Source organism: Cebus imitator, unplaced genomic scaffold (assembly GCF_001604975.1).
Source record: "Cebus imitator isolate Cc_AM_T3 unplaced genomic scaffold, Cebus_imitator-1.0 Scaffold299, whole genome shotgun sequence".
Classification (NCBI taxonomy): Eukaryota; Metazoa; Chordata; class Mammalia; order Primates; family Cebidae; genus Cebus; species Cebus imitator.
Window position 1 is genome coordinate 552234 of NW_016107614.1, and position 23633 is coordinate 575866.

The following is a 23633-nucleotide window of genomic DNA, read 5'->3' on the forward strand; positions in this document are numbered from 1 at the left end:
AGGCACCAGCCTCCTGGAGGCGACCACGCAGGGCTTCTGCTTCTCGCCTGGGTTGAGACGCTAGGTGACCAGGGCAGCTGTGCTTGCTGCCTGGCAGGAGTGCCAGCAAAGTAGGCTGTGGGTCACACTAATCTCGGGTTTGGGAGGGAGAAGGGTACTGCCCTACTATTACAACTTTCCTCTCAGGGTAATGATGGGGCCTAGTGCCTGTCTTCCCTACCAGCCCCTCCAGAGAGGACCCTCTCCTGCTGCTGCTGCAATGACAGCTGTACCCCTTCTGCAGGCATTACCACAGCATTGAGGTCTTCACCCACTATGACCTCCTCACTCTCAATGGCTCCAGGGTGGCTGAGGGGCACAAGGCCAGCTTCTGTCTGGAAGACACGAACTGCCCCACAGGTATGTGGTTTCCTGTCAGTACCTATCAGCATCTCCTCTTGCTATGTTCTTCAGCCACTTTGGGATCAGGCTCCTCTCTGCCCTGTTCAGTGGCCCAAGGCACCTGGAGACCCTGGCTTGAAAAGTCAGCATTCAAGGCAATTTCTTACGCAGGAGGTTTTTACTGCCTCCGAATTCCCCACACACAGTGTTCCTCTTTTAAAACACTCAGCACTTCCTGTCTTGGAGAAGAGTTGCAGACCTGTCCTATCTCTGCTGAGCTCTCCAAGGGCAAGATTGTCTAATTCCTGTCTGCATACCCGCAGTCCCTAACTGTTACGAACTGCATGGTAAACACTGGGTCTTCAGAGGGTTGGAGGGATGGATATGTGGATACACAAATAAACTAGCACAGGAGGGTTGGAATCTTCCAACTGCAGTTCCTAGTTCAACAAGGATTTGCACTGGAGAAGTCAAACTAATCTTTGTCACAAATGTGGTTTGTTCAGGTGCTGGATTTATGGCAGGATTCTAGCTCTGACACTCAGCCAAGTTATTTAACTGAACCTCAGGTCCTTAATCTGTGAACTGGGCATGATGACAGTGAACTGGTAAAGCAAATAAAAAGACTTAGAAGAGTGCTTGGTCTTGCCTCAAAAACTGGCCCCTTCCTTACAGGACTGCAGCGGCGCTACGCATGTGCCAACTTTGGGGAACAGGGAGTGACTGTAGGCTGCTGGGACACCTACCGGCACGACATTGATTGCCAATGGGTGGATATCACAGACGTGGGCCCCGGGAACTATATCTTCCAGGTAAGGAGGCTGGAGGATTCCCCCACAGAGCCCAATTTCCTCCAGATGTTCCAAAAGTTTCCCTGAGGGCAAACGAAGGGAGACTGTTTCCCATATAGGGTTTCCGGCAGGCCTGTCACTTGAAGGAGCTGTGCTATTACAGAAGTGACACTCAAGCAGGATCCAAAGAACCTGGGTTTGAGTCCTCAGTCAGTGAACATTGGATACATCAGTTTCTCAGTTGGGACTTCTCAGTCCCTATCTGTAAAATGGGGACACCAGTGCCTACCTCCTGGGTAATTGTAAGAATTAAAATGAGGCAAATAGAGACACATGTAAGGGATTATCACAGCCATAGTCACTCAGAAACCAAACCACCCATTTTCAGTTGTTCCCTCTTTCACTCCAGGTGATTGTGAACCCCCACTATGAGGTGGCAGAGTCAGATTTCTCCAACAATATGATGCAGTGCCACTGCAAGTATGATGGGCACCGGGTCTGGCTGCACAACTGCCACACAGGTAACTCCGAGCCACTGTGGCATCAGCCATGTGTAGGCTCAGGGAGCTGGGAGACTGTAAATGTACCTCTGCTCCCACACCCCAGTGTGTGACTTGTATGTGTGTGGTGTGTAAAAGGCTAGGGGTGGAACACAGATGCATTTCCTTTGACATCTTACAAGGCAGACTTCTAGAACTGGTCAGACCATTGGCTTCACCCAGTAACTACATCCTCTACGTCCCTATTTGCACCTAAGGCTGTGTGCTTGTAAACTCAGTTTCCAATCTGTCCTAAATCTTTCCTGTCACCTCAAGCCATGTCAGGATTTTTCTCTTCCAGTTCATTGTTTTTCCTTTCTCTTTCATATAGAAGTTAGGATTAGGGTTAGGGTACCCACAGGCAAAAGTAGAAGTCCCCTCGCTCTGTGTTGCTGTCTCCAGGTGTGATCACTGCTTGCAAGAAGGGGACCATGGAAAACCGGGCCACTTACAGGATTGGTAGTGTCAGTCAAAGGAAGGATCATGAACTAGTGGGGGCAGAGAAGAGGGGCTGTTCTACTTGTCAGTAAAGACTCCCTCAATCTTCAAGGCTAAAAAATGCCTGTATTTGCTGAGATGTACATTCACACCCATAACTGCATATGTGCAGTGGGATGGGACAGAGTTGTTCAGTCAACCAACATTTACTAAGGCTTACTGTTGTGTTGAACACTGTGCCCCAGACACTGGGAACCTAAGTGTGAGATAGGGTATGCACACATGCAAATAGCCCCAGAACTACTAACATGTGGCCTGAATGCCGAGCAAGCACAGACAGAAAGCAACCAGTTGGGGGCTAGCACAAGCTTCACAGAAGTGGCATTTGAGCTGAGTTTTGACGGAGAGGCCAAAGTCAAAGATGGGAGGAGAAAGAGCAGAGGACTGGGCTTCAGAAGGCGTCACTGGGTCCCGAATCCAGTACCACTTTCTAGCTGGAGGACAGTGAGGGTATCAGGACCTGAGTTTTCTGTTTTGTAAAATGGGGCTGTATACGTCAAACCTACTAAGTACTAGACCTCGTTGCAGGCAGGGTTATGATAGTTCTAAGAGAATGCACTTTATCCTGTGGGCTTCTGGGAACTATCGACAAGTTTCAGTCAAAGAAGCAAAAGATCATTTAGGTTTTCAAAAAATAACTGTGGCAACAGATGAACAAGAGTGAGAAGAGGAAGAACAGTCTAAGGTTTGGAATTCGTGTGACTGAGTAGATTGTGCTGCCATTTAAATGAAACAGGGATATTGAGTCTGGAATCCAAGGCTATGCAACATGGAGACAGCAGATCCTCCATAATGCTGGAACCAGGCTGCAAGGGTCCCCAGACAGTGACAGGGGCAAGAAACAATGCAGTCCTGCTGGTCCTCTTGCCAGTCAGAGACCCAACAGGGTCCCTGCAGAAAACAGAAGGCACACTTGGTGAGAGTCTGAGGTTATTTAATGAAAGGACTATTTAAAAGGAAACAAGGGGTGTTGAGACATCAAGGATAAAAAAAGTAGAAAGCCGTTATCTGCTTTGGGTTTGGAGCACGGCAAGGGCTGTTCTGCAGCCAGGTGCAAGCCAGAGACATGAAGGAGGGTGAACCTAGCTGGAGCAGAATCATAGACCACCACTGTCAAAACCACAGGGCCAGAGTTAGGGGAAGGAATATCTGGCCTCTCTCCTTCCACCCTCTGACCTTCTGCTGTTGCTTTCCATTGACCCAACTCAACCAAAAACAGAGGACAAAGGAGCCAGAGTGATGTGCTCACCAGGGATCAGCTTCCCAGGGCACAGAGAAAAAAAAAAAAGGGCAGAGAATGAACCTTGGGAGGGGGTACAGGTGAATAACCAGCACAACCCTTTCCATTCAATAGCCTGTTCTTCTTGACGTCCCTGAAACCACGCATCTGTCCCAGGCCTATTTCTATAGAATGACTGTGCCCATGACATGACTGACTTGAGATAAAGGATGAGCTGGGCAGAGTGGATCTATGTGAAGTTGTCAGGGAAGGGATGAGACTGTGGTAAGGTTGGCTATTTACCTGCTTTCCTTTGGCCTACAGGGAGTTCATACCCAGCCAATGCAGAACTTTCCCTGGAGCAGGAACAGCGTCTCAGGAACAACCTCATCTGAAGCCATCACTGCGCACTCCTACCTGCTGCCGATACACCAGATACCTCAGTTTACTGGAGCCATGCCCTTCACAGAGTCCCAACTCAGAGGAAAAGGGCCAGGGCCAAGGGGCACAAAGAACCTGCTCAGGAAGCCTTTGATAGCAAGATCACCAATCCAGATAGTACTGCTCCCTCAGGATAGCTCTGGACCTGTCCTCTAAGGGCCTGTGGCCTATGGAATATGACCTCCAGGCTTTGCTCAGCTGAGCTCTTCTATGAGGACACCCAGGCAACCCTGAATCTTACCACTGAGATCCTGGAGCTCTCAGTTCCTTCGGGACAGACTATGGCCCCATCTAAGTGGTGCTTTGCAGATGTCTTGGAGGAGTATAGGACAGAGGACCAAAATACACAGCTGGTGGTGTTAGCTCTCTACTAGGAGCTCAAAGCAACACAACTTGTATCAAAATCACAACTGGCAGAGAAGCTGGTGGATTCAATCCTTTCTTCATCGGTTGTTATTTAGAACTCACCTCTCACACTCTGCTAAGAGTCTGTTCTTTAGTGTCCTTACCTTTATCCAACCACACACATGGGTGCTTCTGCTATCCTTAGAAGCGTAGACCTTGGGCATCCCCTTATTGCCTGATGGGCCAACACCACCAGTTACTGAGTGCTTGACAAGGGGCAAGTTTCACAGAAATGGCCAGATAGGGCATTCCTACAGAGCAGCAAGAGTAAGCCAAGCAGAAAGACTGCTGAGGTAACATGCACCCCAGCCCTTGCCAGGGCCTCTGCTAAGGAAAAAATATGCAACATTTACCTGGCAGGCAGTCTGATCTCTCTCAGGATCACATGTATCTCAGGATTGGTCTAAGCTTCCAGTCTCAACCAAGTGTCTAAAGTGAACTTTGCATTCAATAAATTTTTGCCATGGAAAGAACATCAGTCAAACAAGCCACTCATCCCTTTAGAGGTATGAAGACAAATTTGGCAGAGCGCGGAGACAGAAGACCATGGAGAAATCAGAAGGGGGAATAGTCAATTTAGTGAAGGACGGAACCTGGGAAAGGCCACCATTCCTGTCTGATGGGGCTGCGACTTGTTCTCGTTCAAGGAGAATAAAACCCCATGGTCTTCTTGACGTGATTCTTGATCTTTTCTCCACTGAGACACACTTAGGTGATGATCCTTACAGGACTAACACCCTAATGCCAATAAATGTTGCTCATTATGGACTGCTACAAAGACCAGACCAGCTATGATTATGTATACACCCCAGAACCACAGTCCCTTTCCCTCGCATGGAGCCAGGGCCTGGGATGCACAGGGCACACATGCTTCTCATGACTACCCATCTGCATTTCTCCAATCAGACATGAGTCTGCTTCCCATTCAGCCTCCCCAGGCTCAGAGCTGAAACACAGGTTAGAAAGGTTAAGAGATGAAGGACAGGGGCAAGGAGGTAAAGTCTGAGGATTGTAAACTTTTATCATCAAGGCTGCAAAGCCAAAATAAATGGTAGCAGATGGAGCAGATTTACAATAGCACTACCCCCACCACATCACAAGAGCGACCCCCTCCTTAGGGAATAAAAAGGGACATGTTCTGGGGAACCCTCTGTGAATACAAAGAAATGCTTTCTTCCTTCTCCCCGACCTTCCCTCTCCTCAACTCTCTCATCTCCTTCATTAGGCAGAGGGAGCATTATATTTTGGCATGGCAGTTTAAGTAAACAAGGGAAGAACTGATTTCCTGTTGGATCCAGCAAGCATCCCCCAAACAGTAACAACATTATGCTCACACATGCAGCTAATGGTCTGTGAAAGAATGTGCAGCTAGCAGGAGAGCATGTGGTGACTGATGACTAGATTCAGGCAGGGAGGTTCCCCACAGCTGCTTGCTGGATCCAGTTTCTAAGAGGGCCTAAAAAAGCAGACCAGGCAGCCAGCCACTGGCTCTGGTCTCAGTCTTGCTGCCCACATCACACGTTTGATAGGTGCAGCCAGTTCTAATTCTTGGAAAAGGCCATACAAGGGTTGTGCTGTTACGACTCTGAGCTGAAAGGGAAGGACATGGGAAGACTGGTGGTTGGCATGACTTGTAACTAGATGAGGAATGTTAACAGAATACCAACCACCAAATTCCAGGCAGAATAAAAAATGTCAGAAGACTTTCACCTCAGCATACTTTAGCCTCAGAGAAACTAAGGTGCTGAAAATGTCAGCTTACTCTTCAGAAGCCTAATTTACCTTTATTCTACAAAGACTTTCATTCTATGAAGAGCAAATCAGAACTCACGAGAAATGTACTTTTCTACTAAATTCCAGGTAATCCTGAGATTTAGATGTTCAACACATATGCACAGCAGAGTGCATTAGCTGTCTTCCTGAATATCTAACAAAGGTGCCAGTGGCAGCTACAGGGTGCGCTCCAGCTAACTCAGCTTGAGAAAACATGGCTTGGATGTGCCCAAGGATTTAATTCCCTTCTTAAAAACCTCAATATAGTCTGTGCTGGGCCATAGCAGGAGCCCTTACCTCCAGCTAGTGTACATCAATCCCAATGCTTGAGTAATATAACTAAAAAGCACATTCTCTACTAATGGTAGAAGCAACAACACTCCATAGTTTAAGTGTAAGCTAAAAAAAAAAAAAAAAAAAAAAAAAAAAAAAAAAAAAAAAAAAAAAAAAAAAAAAAAAAAAAAAAAACCTTTCTCTGGGTATGGTTATAAGGATAAACCTGAAAGTCAGAGGTGGCTGACTATTGGCTGAAAAAAAGGATAGGCTACTAGCATACGGCATTAGAATGAGAACCAAGTAAGTGATTGAAATTATGAAGACTACAAGAAAACTGGGTAATACACATGGGGCTATATGTTACTATTAACAATGCCTTTAAAAGCTAAAGTGTAGCCAGAAAGAAGCATCCTCATAGGCAAGTGACAGGAGTAGTCATCTCTTTTGTACTGCCCAAGGTCACTCTTGGCCTTGAAGAATCAAAACAGAGTAAAGGTATAATTTCAGAGGTTTACCATTCAGTATGAAGTCAGGCTGCCATCCCTTGCATTTCCTTTCAAATGGAGCCATACTGTTCAAACAGACCTATCTTAGATAAGTCTGTTCCATGAAGACAGAGAGCACAAGTCTTGTTGCTATAGGCCAAAGAGAGGGGCATCTGGACAAAGTACTAGTGGATAGAGGGTCAAGAGAACAATTTATTTAATCCCTAAATTTGCCATGGAGTCACTGAACGTGAACAAAGGACAGTAGCAGAACTGACCAAGAATGAGGAAAACAATGCTGAGGAGCTGGGAGAGGGCTAAAATATCTGAATAGCAGCAGGGATAGTTGGGTAAGGACCAAGATCCAAGGCCAGTGTCATTTGAGAAACATGTGAATAGAGCCCTACTCCACCATGTTCTAAGTAATGCTAATAATCCATCATTGTCATGGGCTCTAAATCATTAAACAATGAGTCTGCTGCCCTAGTTGAAAGCACAATGAGACACTATTTCTTGCCACATCAGCATCCTCAGGTCTTGTGCTACCATTTCTTCAGTGTAGAACTACTTTCCAAAAACACTGAGAATGCAGATATGAGATGGATAAAGCCTGAGTTGATGGCTTTGACTTGCCCACATCCTTTAGGAAATCTCTCACTGCCCAGAGGTGTTTATTTTATCCTGGCTGCCCGTCATTGTAACGGATGGTCTGGTGCTGCTTGCCAGGTACCTCTGGCATAGGTTGAGAAGATCATAACAAGAACATGCTGGTGTGCCAGATGTCTTCTGCAGGATATCAGATTTGCAGAGATGGCAGAAGGCAAGAAAAAGGTTGGAATGTGGTGCACAAGGAGGACATGAAGGGGAGAGGAGCTAACATATACCAGTCCCAGGACAATCACTTTTGTAGTATACTGAGGCAGAGAAATGATCAATTCTCTACTCACTGGAATTCAATAAAAACAACAGATCCATTTAACCCATGCACAGCATTATAGGCATGAAGCTAAGAAGAAAACTGCTCTCCTATTTCTTTGTTGGAAGGACAAAAACCGACAAACGCCAGAGTGGTACACGTCATAAAATGGGCTTTAATGTTCCCTCTTACAGCACAGTACTGCTGCTTACACCGGGACTGGCACACAGCTCCCAGGGCTGGCTTACTCGGAGGAATGACGCTGGCGTGCCCCCTGGCTGCAATGCAGCTACAGCAGCCCCAGGCACTGAGCTCAGTATAAATTCTGGAGTCTAAATACGCACATCTGCTATAGTTCACCAACTTTGGAGTTCTGGAACTGGCAGTGTAGATTCTGTGTATGCCAAGTAAACCAGACACTGTTCTGCCTCTTTGTACTAACTGCTCTCTACCCGCCCCCTACTCTGCCTCCAGTATTATTCTGTCTTGTGAGGTACTAAGGAATGCTCTGCCTTTGCAGGGCCTAAATCGCCCATCCTTGCAGGTTTAAATCCTCTGTTCTGTTTTGTATTTGCTTTCAACATCTTGGATGTGTGACCCACGCTAACATGACTTGCCGTGTCCAGGGGACTCTTAGAAGTCACATCTTCCATGTTTCTTCCTAGCTGATGGCTCCCTGCTATGCCCACCATAGTAGGGTGATTCCAAAGTACTGTATTTAGGAGTGAAGACAGGGGTCTGTCTTCCTCCTACACCCATTCGGTCCTTGTCTTGATCACTTTATCTCTTTAACATGCACATCTGCATGTAGTCAGAGCTCTGGAAAGATCCTCTTATCTGACGACTATGGAAACATTTTCTGATTCATGAAATTATCCCTTTCAATGAGTGGTGTTCAAACTGCAGATTGATCTCTGCCTTCCCAGATGTCTTCCCGCTGCTTGGCTTCCAACCGCTTTCTCTCTGTAAATAAGAGCAGTGTTAAACGTGGTTGTCTACTTCATATAACCAGTGACTTTCCCTTAATCCAAATTACAAGGCAAACGTTAGTCATGAGACAAATGGATATCCTGATCTCCCTTAGCTGATTCCAAGAGTTAATTCCTTTCATTTCCCAAGTGCTTTGTAAGTGAAAATGATAACTACTATAAGTCATTACATTTATAACTATATAATAAAAAACATCTGAGGCTAACAGAAATTAAAATTATATGGAATAAGTCAGAATCCAGTAGGATTCAGACTCTAGTCTTGCTAATACATATTTAAATTCTACTTTTCAACTATGTTTAGTGCTTCAACACAATTGCCCATTATTCCCAGCTTACTGATCACTATAAGTATTTCAATAGGTATCAAGAATTTATGTTATTGATATTCTTCTATTTTGTTGCTTAAATGGAAGTGGTAGCCCCTGGGCTTTACTCATATCAACTTTATTGAAAAAAATTCTACAACTTTATTGAAAAAATATTTCAGAGGCAAACCAAATTTCAATATTTTCAAGCACTTCCAGGAGCCAGAAATCTTCTGGAATATACAATTCCAACAGGGAAAACTAAAACTATTTCTAAAAACAAAAAATATACAAATCTGGAACATCCATCTTCAATTTTTAATATAGAAGCTTAGTTCTCCATTTAACACGTTCACCACAGTCTGAGAAAATGCAGACCATACAGCAGTGTGGTGACACAAGCACTCCTTCAGGTGACACAATAACAGTTCCAATTTCATGGCTAGTCATTTATCTTGACACCATAAAATGGTGATAAGCCTACATCATAGATGGTAAGCTTAAATGCTTCCTTCCAAGGGTTATTGTTCCAAATTTATAATGTCTGTATAAGATTGAGCAAGCCATGAACCAAGATTACAGAAATCGAGATGAATTTTAGAATAAACACTTGCTATTCTATCTTCCCTAATCAGTAAAATCCCTTATAACATTCCTATACTATATTTGAGTGTACTTTAAGGGCAAAGTAGTTGGTTATGAAGCTGACTGGCACTTGGAAATGTGAGAAAAAGAAATTCACTGCTATTTGGGCACCATCTTGTGGCATTATCTGAATATAGCAGCAAAGTTACAAGAGGCAAAAAACAGTGGTCTGTAAATTGCAAACTGAAGGCTGGTAGAGTGCCCTGAACGGAGGCAGGCTTGAGCTGCGCTGGGGTTCTCTAAGAGACAGCACAAAGGATAAGTGGCTTGTCGAACGGATGCCAGCATTTCTTAGGAAGACAGCATGGTCTTGATCCTTACAAACATGGAGAAGTTAGGAGGGGATCCAAAGGCAATGGATGAAAAGCAATCAAAATCTGGTTCTACGTTCCAAGGAAAAATGAAGAAACCAGTAAATTATTAGAACTCCAATTTTTCAATAAGGTGTGAAACTTAAATCATAAAAGTAATATGAAAAGACATTCAAGAGCAGTAGAAAAATATGACTGGCCTACAACACACAATTCTAAAATCAAAACAATTCTGAAAACAAAGTTATTGCTTTCTTTAAAGCTTGGGGCCAAAACTCATTGATAGAGGCAAATCTAGCCTGAAAGGATATGAAGCCACTTACAGTCTTTGCACATCCCCTTTAATGTGAACAGTCAAACACTCTGCTGCAGAAATATTAATGTGTCTGATTTTGGTGTTATGAAACACAGACACCATATTACCTTTCTAAAATCTGGAAAGTTCAATTCTGAACCTTTTTTGTTTTGGAGATGGGAGTCTCTCTCTGTAAACTCAGGCTAGAGTGCAGTGGTATGATCTTGGCTTACCGCAACTTCCACCTCCCGAGTTCAAGCGATTCCCATGCCTCAGCCTCCCAAGTAGCTCTTGAGTAACAGGCACGTGGCCACCATGCCTGGGTAATTTTTTTGTACTTGTAGTAGAGATAGAGTTTTGCCATGCTAGCCAGGCTGGGTCTTAAACTCCTGACCTCAGGTGACCTTCACACCTCGGCCTCCCAAAGTGCCGGGATGACAGGCGTGAGCCACTGTGCCTGGCCTGAAATATTTCCGAGCACTTTCTAAAGAAGTAAATAGATTCTAATGTTAAGTCATATGAAAAAAAACTAGTAAGAGTAGGAAGACAAACTGAGAAGCACAAAGAAATAGTGAAAACGTGAGGTGTAAATTTAGAAATACAAGAACATGAATAGAATAGAGAAACGTAGGTCAGAGTTGGAAATAATTGCTTCATTTTAAAGATGAGGAAACAGAAGCTTGGAAAGCTTAAGTGACTTGCCTAAGGTTACATAGCCAGTGAAAGAACTGAATCTGGAACCCAGATCCTTAACTCTTTACCAGCACACTGTCTACTATCCTGACATGTGAAAATATCTACAAGGGAAAAAAATATGAAAAAAAATTAACAGATAAACAAAGAAACATGTCCCTTTCTTAAAGAGAAAGGAAAGCAGATAATAGCTGATAAGCTGCATGAAAGAAAGTTCCTACTAACTTACCTCCAACAATTAAAAGAATAAACTAAGTAAAGAGAAAGCCCGACAGCAGACATGAGGGCAAGGAACTAAGAAAAAATAGAAAATTCAGCCCAAAATGATTAACCTAAAACAATCACATAGGCTAGCCCAGAAAACTTTCATTATCTAATATAATAAATAAATCAACAGAAACAACTATATTAAATGAGTTGACTGCAATCACAAGACTTTGCAGTCAAGACTTGAGTTTTCAAGAGAATGTAAAGCACTGAAGACTGTAAAAGGGCCAGTTTGGTGTCACGTTTTTAAAAAAAGTGAAGAAAGAGGATGTAAATTAAAGACTTCCAAAATTTACTTCTAGGCCTACGAAAAATCATCACAAAATCTACTGTAGTCACCTACAGAATAATAAACAACATGCTTTGTGAAGAACATGTCTGGTCAAACTAATCTAATTGCCTTCTTTTATAGAGTGACAGATGTAATAGATCAAGGAGAAGTAATCTAAGTAACCTCTTAATTTTAGCTATGTTTTAGATTTTAAGTTTACCGAATATTTATATAATCATAACATATGGAAAATGCAGTCTGGATCCCAAAAGGGGGCATTTAACTCTGGAGAGCAGAATAATTATCAATGTATTAAGTGGCAACACAAGGAACCCTGTATTATTTATTTTAGCAACAGCGGGTAACCTCGTCAGTTAGCAAGTCCTAGGTTAATGTTTTCATCTCTCAACTAGGTAAAGGTAATAGGTTTATTAAATAGCAACCAACACCACAAAATTGAGTAAATGCTGTATCACAGAAAAAAAATCACATTAAAATGAAAGAAAATGTGGTTAGAAATGAACTTCAGATATCAGGGGAGAAAAGACACCAAATACCCTAAGACCTAGATTATGAATCTGCAATGCTGCACTGCCCTTTAAGACAGAATAATGGAAAGCCTAAAAAGGGCTTTCAGAAGGTAGCAACTGTGATTAAATTTATTACTGTCTTACAGAGATGATCTGAAGTTCTTGGTGATTTAATTAATTGAACGGGGTGAGCAGATTACTGTTTACTTACTCTGCCTTTCAGCCCTGTGACCCAAAATGGCCTTTCAGAACCAGTCAACTAATCACCTACCTTCAAGAATAAAATGAAAATAAATTAAAATAAAATTGTAGCAGGCTTTGAAACTTAAGAAGGTAGCTTATTCTGACAGGTAATGATATCTATATGTCCAGTTTTAGGTGGGAACCAAGTATTTGGATGAGTGGAACATGGGAAAATTTTTATACATTCCTGAGTTTGGTCTTTATTTCATTTTTTATTTTTTTAAGACAGAGTCTTGCTCTGTCACCCAGGCTGGAGTGCAGTGGCGCAATCTTGGCTCATTGCAACCTCCACCTCTCAGGTTCAAGCAATTCTCCTGCCTCAGCCTCCTGAGTAGCTGGGACTACAAGCGCATGCCACCATACCCAGCTAATTTTTGTATTTTTAGTAGAGATGGGGTTCCACCATGTTGGCCAGGCTGGACTCAAACTCCTGACCTCAGATGATCCACCCGTGTCGGCATCCCAAAATGCTGGGATTACAGGAATGAGCCACCATGCCCCGCCCTGAGTTTGGTCTTTAAAATGTGATTTTAGGCTGGGCACAGTGGCTCATGTCTGTAATTTCAGCACTTTGGGAGGCTGAGGCAGGAAAATCACTTGAGTCCAAGAGTTTGAGACTAGCCCAGGCAACATAGAGAGACCCCATCTCTACAAAAAAGAATAAATTAGCCGGCACAGTGGCACATGCCTGCAATCCCAGCTACTCAGGAGGCTGAGGTGGAAAGACTGCCTGAGCCTGGGAGGTTGAGACTGCAGTGAGGTGTGCTCATGCCACTGCACTCCAGCCTGGGTGACAAAGTGAGACCCTGTCTCAAAAATAAATAAAAAAATAAAAGATCAAAGCAGAGAGAAAAATATAGCAGAAAAGTACTTAAAACTCAAAATCACGAATTCAACATTCATTAATTAGGAAGGTTTCACATTCTGGGTTTTATAAAAAAAATATGAAGGACTTAAAAGCATTCAGAGTAGAGTCAAGATTTACAAAGAAAAATTAAGAGTAACCAATGTCATCCACGTATTCGGTCAATGAACATGTACTGAGTATCTTTTCATGTACCAGGCACTGTTGCCAGACAGTAGAACTCTTCAAGCAGGTGAAAGAAAGGGTGGGAGATTATCATACTATATTATAACAGGATAATATGTAGATTCCAATCCCCGTGCTAATTCTGATCATTTGGCAATGGTCATGTCAAAACTCACCAAGAAAGAATGTCATGACTAATTTAGCAATGTCTGCCATGTGTAATGGATGGAGCCTGGCAGTATATAATACATATTTGCAATTACAAGTTCATATTATAATGAACATTAAATTCTTAACAGTCATGTCAATAATTGTACCCTAAATTTGTAAAAGCACTTTCCAAACATTTTTACATATATTAACTAATGCTGTGCTCAAAAAATTCTCCATGATTAGGTAAGCTGAGGAGTAATTCCACTTTGCTGGAAGCTGGGGGGCACAGAGAGGTATAACTGACTTGGCCATGGCCACACAGCTAATTAACGGCAAAAGCCCTATTAGAACCCAGATTTCCTCATTTCCAAACAATCTTTATAGTTAAAGTTGTTAGAACAGAATGGTACACAGATATTCTCTGTTTCTACTAAGGAAAAAACAAGAGGACACTGGTTTAAACTATCATGCAGATTTAAGTTAGACCTAAGGAAGATTTTTCTGAGAGTGAATAGCTGTTAATCATTGGTACAGATAACAAAAGAAGTTTGTCATACTTTATTCCTGAAGACTTTAACAATTGCATTATGTAAGTATTTTTTTCCAGGAAAAATGTCAATAATCCCAAAAGTCCTTCAAGAGGGATTACAGTATTACAGAAGCAGCATGGGTTTTAATCAGAGATACCTAGATTCAGATGCCTTCTCTTTCAGTTTACCAGCTGGGTGACCTCAGTCCAGCTACGTAACTTCTCTGGGTCAGCTCTAAACTCAAGATGGTATCCCAGAGCTATCATAACGCAATATCATCAAAACCTGTAAGTTATGATAGAGTTTCCTTCCTGTGCTTTTAAAGAACAAAAACTATTTTATGGTTTTTAATCTTAAAAGCTTCAGAACTGAAGTGAGAGGAAAAACAACTGCTTAAAATACCTAAAAAAGGTACGTATTTTCTTCCCTACTCAATGCAGACATCCTGACTAGGTTGTACAGCTTAAGAAGAGGTACAAAATCTTGCCATCTTTCTAATTTTCCTGAACAGGGAACACAAAGCTCTGCACAGGGCAGGTGCTCAGTGAATGTCAAATGGAGCTAATAAGGAATTTTAAAATAAGAGTAATGACAAAAATATGCACTGAAATCTGTGCTGGATTCATCATATAATGACATTGCTATTGTTACTAATAAAAACAACAGCAGCTAACACCTACCATATAACTCATTATAGGCCTATGGAAATAGGAGCAAGAGAGTACCTAAGGCTTTTTGAAGATGACTAAGTATCTTTCATGGATTATCTCGCTTAAGTTCCATTTAAGGATGAGAATACAGAAGCCTCCTGAGAGTAAGTAAGTTACTTACCTACCCTCTAGAGGTCACACAGCCAGTAAATGGCAGAGCTAAGATGTGGACCCAGGAAGTGCGATTCCAGAGTCTAATACCTAAAACAGTACTTTTAAGTTTCCACAGAAAAAAAATATTTAAAGCCTGGGCTCCATGCAGGCAAGTATATGAGTATCTGCCCAAAACAGAAAGATGCCAGAAAGAGATACATCAGGAAAATTTCCAGGTATATTTCCCCAGATACAAAGAATGGTAGCACTGTGGAGCACAATAAAGAAAGAGTCCTCTATAATCCATACAGCCTCAGCATCAACACGTAGGAGGAACTTATCACAGTGGGTCTCTATTCACAAATAAAGGCCCTCTTTAGAAAAGCAATAGGGTGCCCACTTAGCCAACAGTCTCATTTCTAATTGCATCACTGAATAGCCAGACATTTAAAACAAATAGTTCAAGTGGAGCTGCATGCTGATGCACCCAGAGAAAGAGAAGGGAATACTCAAGCTGATATCCATGCAAAACAACTGCTGCAGGATCTGTAGAGATACATTTGATAAACACCCACAGAGGGGCACAATAACATGGCAAAGGGAGTCATATTCCCTTTTACAGATACCACTGTTATCTCACTGAAATCACTTCTTCAGAGATAACCAATTAACATATGGTTAAGAACACTGCACATTCATCTTTAGTTCTGTTAGTGCCATCTATAAAAACCCAAGGAATCTGGTTATGTTTCTATAGTCTGTAGGAGGCCTTGAGTAAACAGTGATTGGAAGCCATCAAAACTGCCTCATTATAATAATTAAGGTTTCAAAAATTAGTTGGGTTCAACTCTGAAACTCTAGCACCTGCCATGACACACTCTGTCACTGGTTATCTGGCCAGTGCAGCTGAGAGTCCGCAAGCTGCCTGCTATCACCAAAGCAGAGAGGACAGGAAGTATTAATGGCCTTGTTAGACCAGCAATAAACAAGGAGTTTGAAACTTCAATTCGTTTAATGGAAAAATGAAGTTACTTTTCAGTAAGTGGAATTTTCAGAATAAATTGCCTTTGCAGATTCCAGAGATTGTGGGCTAAGGCAATGAGACTGTCTAATGCCTGAAGGTTGATAAAAAGTACTTAAGTGCCACGCAGGAGTCCCGGCCTTTACGTACAATTCAACAGCCTATAGAGGACAGAGACAAGATTTTAACCTCAACTCCAAACTATACAGAAAGAAAAACTCTGCTTGTGGATCAGGGGAAGTATTTTTCTGAGAACTCTTGGATACTAGAAAATAATCAGAAGACAGGTAAATCTAAATGTACTTTAATGGAGCCACTCAAAACTGTCTTTAAAAGACAAAAATATCTCCCACAGTTGCTATCATCGATGTCAGTTGCTGGCTTTTCCTCAATTTGTCTTCTACCTCAGATCTAAACTATTTGATAACGTTAGGGCAATTATCATGGCAATCGTGGCCCAGTAAAACCAAAGCAAATGTTTTCTGCCTAGGACATTACTATGTTTTCACAGAAAAATTTTTCTCAGAGGAAAACTGTAGGAAAAGCCATGGATGGGCTGAGAAGACCAAATCTATCACTTGGAAAACAACAGGAGGAACATGGATTAGGATGTCCTGGTGTGTGAAACAGACAGACAAATCCTGAAATATCTTCTTCTGAACATAAGGCATGAAAATTTCTATACATTTGGGAGGCTTCTAGGAAACAGAAATGACAAAATGGAATGGGCTTCGTTCTTTTTTTTTTTTTTTTAAAATACGTGCCTTACAGTGAGCTCTAAGGAACTAGAGAAGAACACCATCCTTTCAGCTCACCTCTGGCTTCTTGCAGTTTCTTGAGCTCTGCTTCTCGTTCGGTTTTGCTCTGCTTACTTCGAACCCCAAGGGCACTGATGACTAACCTTCTGGCTAGGGCTGCTGAAGTCTCAGGACGCTCCTTTGCTGGCTGGAGGAACTCTGAATGGAAAAAAGGGAGGGAGTAGGAGGGAGTAAGGAAGAGAGAGCACTCCAGCTTCAAGTGATTTAACTCAGTAATTAACAGACAAAATAGACTAACAAGGGCTGCATCAGCAGTAATTAATATAAGCCTGATAGATGACGATCAGAGGAAATTAACATGGCAAAGCACAAACAACACTGGCTTCATTATCTGCATTAACACAATTTCTTATAGTGACTCTATCAGGCAGCTGAACCCAGAGGTAAACTACGTAGGGGTGTCATCAGAAACTGGTTGCTGAATTGCCTGTAGTTAGTTCTCATACTCTCCAAGTGGCTGCTCAGATGCCATATTTCCAACATGGTCATTTCTCTTTTATTTTTTTTCTTAAAAACATACTTCTTTTAACACTAAAAATAAAAGTGATACGTCTTTAAATGTCTGGATGCTATAAAGTGCTGGAAAGAACAATAATACCATAATCAACAAGAAAAAACCCAGAGATAGACTCACCAGCATAAGCTCTAGCTTTGGCCTTGGCTGCTCTTGTGGCCTGTGACAAGGGACGAATCTTTACCATGGTGTGTTTAATACCCAATGCATCACGAGCTGCAAAGAGGAATAAATATAAGGAAGCAGAAGACATGAAGAAGAGTGATGCAAAGGAGAAACTAGGGATAGTTCTTAGTATTTCCTAGATGTTATGCTGTTTTTTCAAAGCAAGCAAAAGAATGAGATCTACAGGATCAATGTGGCAGTTAACTATTTTAGATCAGGTATCAGCAAACTGGTTCTGTGACCAAATCCAGCCAACCACACATTTTTATATTTATTTAGAAAATAATTTTACTATTTTACTGAAGCAGAGCCACGCCCATTTGGTTTGTATGTTGTCTATGGCTGCTTTCTTGCTCCAACAGTAGAGTTCAGTATCGACAAAGACCTGATGCTCCACAAAGCCTAAAATACCATATTTACTATTTGGGCCTTTATAGAATAATTTTGCAGACCCATATTCTAGGTGGTTCAGACAGAAACCAACATTTCAACATCTCTACTTTCTTTGAATGCCACTACATCAGATCTATCATGAGGCCAATGGTATACAAAAAGGCCCAATTATCTATTTAGAGAGTATGTATTACAATTTCTCACAAGATAAGCTAAAGGGCTACTTAAATTCACTTGTCTGGGATGGGGGGGGAAAAAAAAACTACCAATATTGTAAGATTTAGCCTCGCTGGATTCTTAAATCTCTACCTTAATCTGTTTACATACTATCGTGACTGACAGTTATGTGTACAAATGACCTTGGAAGGAGTTGACTCTCTCTCTCCAAATACCACTGGACTAAGGTGAAAAGGGAGAATGGGTACCAAAGTACCATACCTCAAAAAAGTCAATATCTGCCCTATTACCTACACTGGCTGAGTATAATGCCAACTTGCTCAAATAGAAGGGAAACAGAAAAAGTAGCATGAGAAAATGAACAGTAAAGAAAGGAAGATTGAAACCCACTGGGTGAATACCTGTAATTGGACTGGAGAATACTCCTAGGGCATGTGTATCATCCACCCATTTAATATCAAATCCTTTCTTTCTGCAACACAAAAAAACAATTTTATTTCCTAAAATGAAATTTACTTTTATGAAACATCTCACAAATAGAATCTCATAAAGCATTTCACAAGATAGAAACACTCAATGAGTGCACAGGTGGAATGGGGATAATGACACAAAAAACAGCTTGGAGGACAGAAGAAGCCATTGAATTTTAAAAGCAATAATACCATCATAAAGAACTACCCAGGAGTATTTTACGTTCTCAGCCATTTTATAGACATCAACTAATTAATCCTCACAAGTCCCTTGGGGATGTAAAGTATTTAATGCACTATTTACAAGAGATGTTCTTATGGGCAGGGAATAAGAAGAAATGGAAAGGGGAAGCAGAGGAGGGGTAGAAGATAAGAGGAGTAGGTAGGCAGGGAAGGTCACCTGGATTTAATGCAAATGTAAACTCTGTCCTTGAGGACAGAGACAGAAAGAGAATGAGAGAATGGGGTGGGGAGAGAGAGATTATACTGCAAGATGTCATTCAATTTTTTTTTTTTTAAGTCAAGTAATGGGGAAAAAGGGGTAACTATAAGCAGAGAGGCTAATCTATTCTTCACTTGTTGCAGAAGGGAGGTTAAAAAAATAAGAAAAAATTGGAAAGAAGTGTGTGGCAAAGTCAGAAAAATTCAGGATAAAGGAAATCATGAAAAGAGAAATACCAGACCAGATTAGAAAGGATCAAAAGGATGAACATTTAAGTACTAGAAAAACACTTTCTGTGTGGGTTTGAGAAGAGCTACAGAGTGAGCACAAGGAATGTCAGGATGATGACATAACAGAGCTTAAAAATGCTCATGGACTCAAGGTTCTGCCACCTTGAGACCTTGGGCAAGTTTAATCTCTCTTGAAGCTAGGTCGGCTTATCTGTAGAAATGAGCAAAGTATGTTCCCCACAGAGTTGTTGTGAAAATGGAAATGAGATCATCCATGACAAATCAAAGAAGATGGTGTTGGGCACTTCATAGGCATCTAATAAATTAATGGTATTAATTATTTTTATTATTAATAGCAATGTCTATCAATATTAATATTGATGAAGATGGTGATCAAAACATGAAGTTGACTCTGGAATTTGACTCACAGGCGTTATTATAGGCTTTTGTACCATGACCTTTTTTTTTCCTTTTCCATTTTTATAAATCACAGATGGGTTCTAGAGGGCCTTTTAGACTTCAAAAATTCATAATCCTTTAAAATTCTTCTCTTTGGGGAATGTTTTTGAATTTGAGAGAAAAATGATCTTACAGGTGACATTATCAAGAAACAAAGCAAAGGGAAGTAAATAGTTTGTAAGAGTTAACTAAAATCTTCAGGAAATTCTAGACATCAATAAAATCATCTCTGGTTTTAAGAATCATCATTATTAATAATGACAGTCTAAGGTAGTTCTAATGGGATTTGATCCCACTGACTGCTTTTAAAAAATCTATTATGAAATGTATGTTGAACAGGTTCTGATACTGGATCTTAACCTAATTCTAATAAGACTGACCTAGACATTATACATTTAAAGTTCATGGCAGGGATTAATTATCCTCCAGGATTCATTCACCCTTTCTTTTTGTCAGTTATAGAACTGATGCTCTCCCTGCTTAACTGATTAAACAACAAGTACATAGCTGCTAGTTTTGCCTGTTCGAGAACTTCATACAAAAACAGAACACTTGTTTTTATAATTAAGTTTTAGTTTACAGCCATGCTCATTTATGTATGGTAATGGCAGAGTTGTCTAAAATATTTACTTATCCTTTAAGAAAAAGTTAAGGGCTATACTGTAGCTCTTAACTTTTGATAATCTAGAACTTATATACAATGTTACACATTCAAGATGAATTTTAAATTTAAATTTGTTATATGACACTATAGGCCTGGCTCATTTAAAATATCAGGACTGAAACATTTAAGTATAATCCTTCTTGACACTTTCTTCCAGACCCTGAAAATCTTCTTAACTTTCTTTCCAGATCATCATCTCTTTATTCCTAAAGCTCATTTTTTCTCATAAGCTAAATATATAGAGGTATACTTCTCTTTTAACTTCTCCTATATAAGTATCAGCTACATAAAAACCAAGGGTTAGTGCAAGTGTTCTCAAACCCACTTATATCAGTTTGAGTTGATATTTTCACCATGGAATTAAATAAAATTAAACCAATAGGAGCATAAAAAAGAAGAGTTATTGTGTTTGTAAAAACTTAGTTCAGTTCAGGTGTGGTAACTCATACTTGTAATCCCATCACTTTGGGAGGCTGAAGTAGGCTGATGGCTTAAGTGCAGGAGTTTGAGACAACATGGTGAAAACCCATCTCTACTAAAAATACAAAAGTTAGCTAGGAATGGTGATGCATGCCTGTAATCCCAGCTACTTGGGAGGCTAAGCTGGGAGGACTGCTTGAGCCCAGGAGGTCGAGGCTGCAATGAGCCCAAAAGAAGGCAAGAAAGAAAAAGACAGGACAAGTAAACACATAAAGATAACAGGCAATCTGACAATTCATGCAAATATATCAATAACTACAATAAATATTAATGGACTAAATGCACCATGAAGTCATGACTGATGGCAGTCTTCTTAAATGCTAAAATGGGGGCTAACAAGGCTACCTGACATTTTTAAGGAACTTAGAACAGCAGTTTAATTAATTTCTACTGGACCTGGAAAAGAATAAACCAACCTGATGCTAAAATATGAAAAACAGGAGATATGGAAAACAAGAAATGATTTCTCAGAAAATATTTTTTGAAGACTTCATCTCACCCTCCCTAACATCCACAATCATTTGCATACTCACTGATAACTACAGAAAATCCGTAGAAGGTCTTCAGTACGAAATTCTTGGGGAAAGTCGTAAATTTCAATGACATGTGGGAATTCACAATCACTGAGGTCAATATCAGGAACTTCATGGTTGTAGTAATCAAATCTAGGTTCCTGGATGCTTTCTCTGCTCTTCGTATTCCCTGATAACTAGAAAGGAAGAAGCACGTAAATGCTGGTTACATCAAACCTGGTTACTACAAAATATATTCCTGTATATAAACAATCACCTCTTTTCTCTACATGTTCCCATTCCTCAAATTTTGGCATGGTCTCTGTATTAACTCTATTCATAGATACAATAATGATCAGGTGTTTATCACCCAGTTTATGCTATACATGGGGAATACTTGAAAAAGTGTTAAAATTCCAGCAGACAGGCAATGCATGAAACTCAACTTGCATCTCTAACCAGGATATGAGAAAACACAGACTGAATACTGTGGTGAGTTATAAATGGCACATCTTGGAAACTGACGCTCAGTTAATAGCTGAAGAGATTAATTAATAATATTTGTTTTAATTGAGCTTACTGACCAGGCTCATATCATAGTTTCTTTTCTGGAAGCCAATAAAAATGAAGACAATTAAAAAAAAAAATCAAGAAAACTTTTTTACTTCACTTTTTGTTGGATGTATTAAAGGGTGAAGATATAGCTTATAAAGGCATTTGTTAAGACAAAATAAGTGGTATATGTAGTTATACTTAATGTCCTTAGCTTGAGACCTATCTTAAGGAATGCACACATGGCAAGCTAGTGAAGGAGTTAATAAAGGAGGTAATGAATTATAATTCTACCATCCCATAAAAAAAGCTGAACTTCACATTGGAAGCAAAAGAAGGAAAATGGGAAAGTGGAAAGTGGCAGTAAAGCCATGAGAGTCATTTTGTCATTTACCTGTTATAAAACCTAGGCACTGTTGATGACCCAAGGCCACCAGATCCTTAATTTTTTTATCTCTCTCTGTTAATCAGAAGTCTAACCAGGTCCCTCCAAGCTTTCTCTGGTTTTAATAATGTGTCTCTTTTTCCATCAAATGAGGAAAATAAGAACTTGGAATGCCAGGAATATAACTCCCCTCCTTGGAGAAGTTGAAAACTGGATTGAAGAGTTTTATTGGGAGAGGGAGGAAGGTGAGTTGGGTAGTATCAGTAAAAATTATTATTTATTCCTGTGCCTTCAATTCTTTTTCTCTACTAAGCCTCAGTTTTACACTAAACAATGGGAATAATAACAGCATCTATATCTCATTGATAGGTACATGGACTAAATGAGATGGTAAGTGCTTAGCATGCTGCTTGACACACAATTATTCAGTAAATTTAACCCACTTTAAACAAATTTTAACTGAATGCTAAATCTGTTACATGCCAAATGCCATATTAGTTCCACTCTGCTTAGGATACAGAAAGCAGAAGAGAATGTTCTTCCCACCATAACAAGAGAAAAGACCAGATGATCTATAAAATCATAACTTTTCTTGAGTTTACCAGAGAGCTGAGTCAGAAACTGGTTAAGATAACCAGTTTTTCTGGTTATCCTAAAATCCATACAATGACAAGTCTCTCCCAAAGAGTAACAAAATACATAAACTGTTTTGCCTTTGGCAGACTCCTAGAAGAAGTGACCACCACACAAGTGGGCAAGAAGATATCAGCTAAACTTTTAACAAATTCTTAAATGTCTAGAGTAGATTAGTCTCAACAGATTGGAATAACTCAGAGGCCAGAGACAAAAGGAGTCTGCAATGACTTGCAAGTCAATCTTTATGCCAGTGCCACACTGTTTTGATTACTGTAGCTTTATAGCACTCTTTGAAATCAAGAAGTTTACTATGAAGCCTGAGTCTTCCAACTTTGTTCTTTTCAAAATCACTTTTGATTATTTAGGGCACTTTGCATTTCCACAGAATTTAAGGATCAGATTGTTAATTTCTGCAAAAACTTTCTGCCAACTAGGCAGCTGGGATTGCATTGAATATATAAATCAAATTGGGAAATATCTTAACAATATTAAGTTCTCCAGCAGGTGAACATGGGATGTCTGTCCGTTTCTCTAAGTTCTTAATTTCTTCCAACAATGTTTTATAGTTTTCAGAGTGTAAGTTTCATACCTCTTTTGCTAAATGTATTCATATATAAAATTAAACCTATTAGATTTTATTCTTTTTGAGGTTATTGTAAAATTGTTTTCTTCATTTTCAGCATTGACTGTGAGTTATTTTGCAAAACCCAAACAAAACAAGGAACTGCATGCTTGTATGTTTATAAATTGGGGCTAAAAAATACATTGTGAAAGATACAAATCATGAAACATCTTAGAAATATAAATCCTAAGAAATGCTATAGGCCAGGTGCAGTGGCACAGACCCGTAATCCCAGCACTTTGGGAGGCCTAGGCAGGTGGATTGCTCAAGTCCAGGAGCCTGGGCAACATGGCAAAACCCT

At 40.5% G+C, this 23633-nt stretch overlaps 2 protein-coding genes across 11 annotated transcripts in view; one reads left to right on the forward strand and one right to left on the reverse strand.

Moving 5' to 3' along the window:
- Window positions 1-5335, forward strand: part of LOXL4 (lysyl oxidase like 4) — a 45341-nt gene extending 40006 nt beyond the window's left edge. Inside the window, 4 exon segments of the mRNA XM_017502731.2 lie at window positions 284-399; window positions 1057-1193; window positions 1582-1693; window positions 3753-5335. Coding sequence (XP_017358220.2) covers window positions 284-399; window positions 1057-1193; window positions 1582-1693; window positions 3753-3823 — 436 coding nt within the window. The 3' untranslated portion in view covers window positions 3824-5335.
- Window positions 5336-7878: 2543 nt separating this feature from the next.
- The window catches only part of R3HCC1L (R3H domain and coiled-coil containing 1 like), a 97254-nt gene continuing 81499 nt past the window's right edge, over window positions 7879-23633 (reverse strand). For all 10 annotated transcript variants that reach the window (XM_037729320.1, XM_037729328.1, XM_037729326.1 and 7 more), the window contains 5 exons: window positions 21159-21334; window positions 18282-18352; window positions 17266-17361; window positions 16629-16769; window positions 7879-8687 (listed from right to left, as the gene is read on the reverse strand). In XM_037729320.1, the coding sequence (XP_037585248.1) occupies window positions 8620-8687; window positions 16629-16769; window positions 17266-17361; window positions 18282-18352; window positions 21159-21334 (552 nt within the window). In that variant the 3' untranslated portion in view covers window positions 7879-8619. The remainder of the gene's footprint in view (window positions 8688-16628; window positions 16770-17265; window positions 17362-18281; window positions 18353-21158; window positions 21335-23633) is intronic.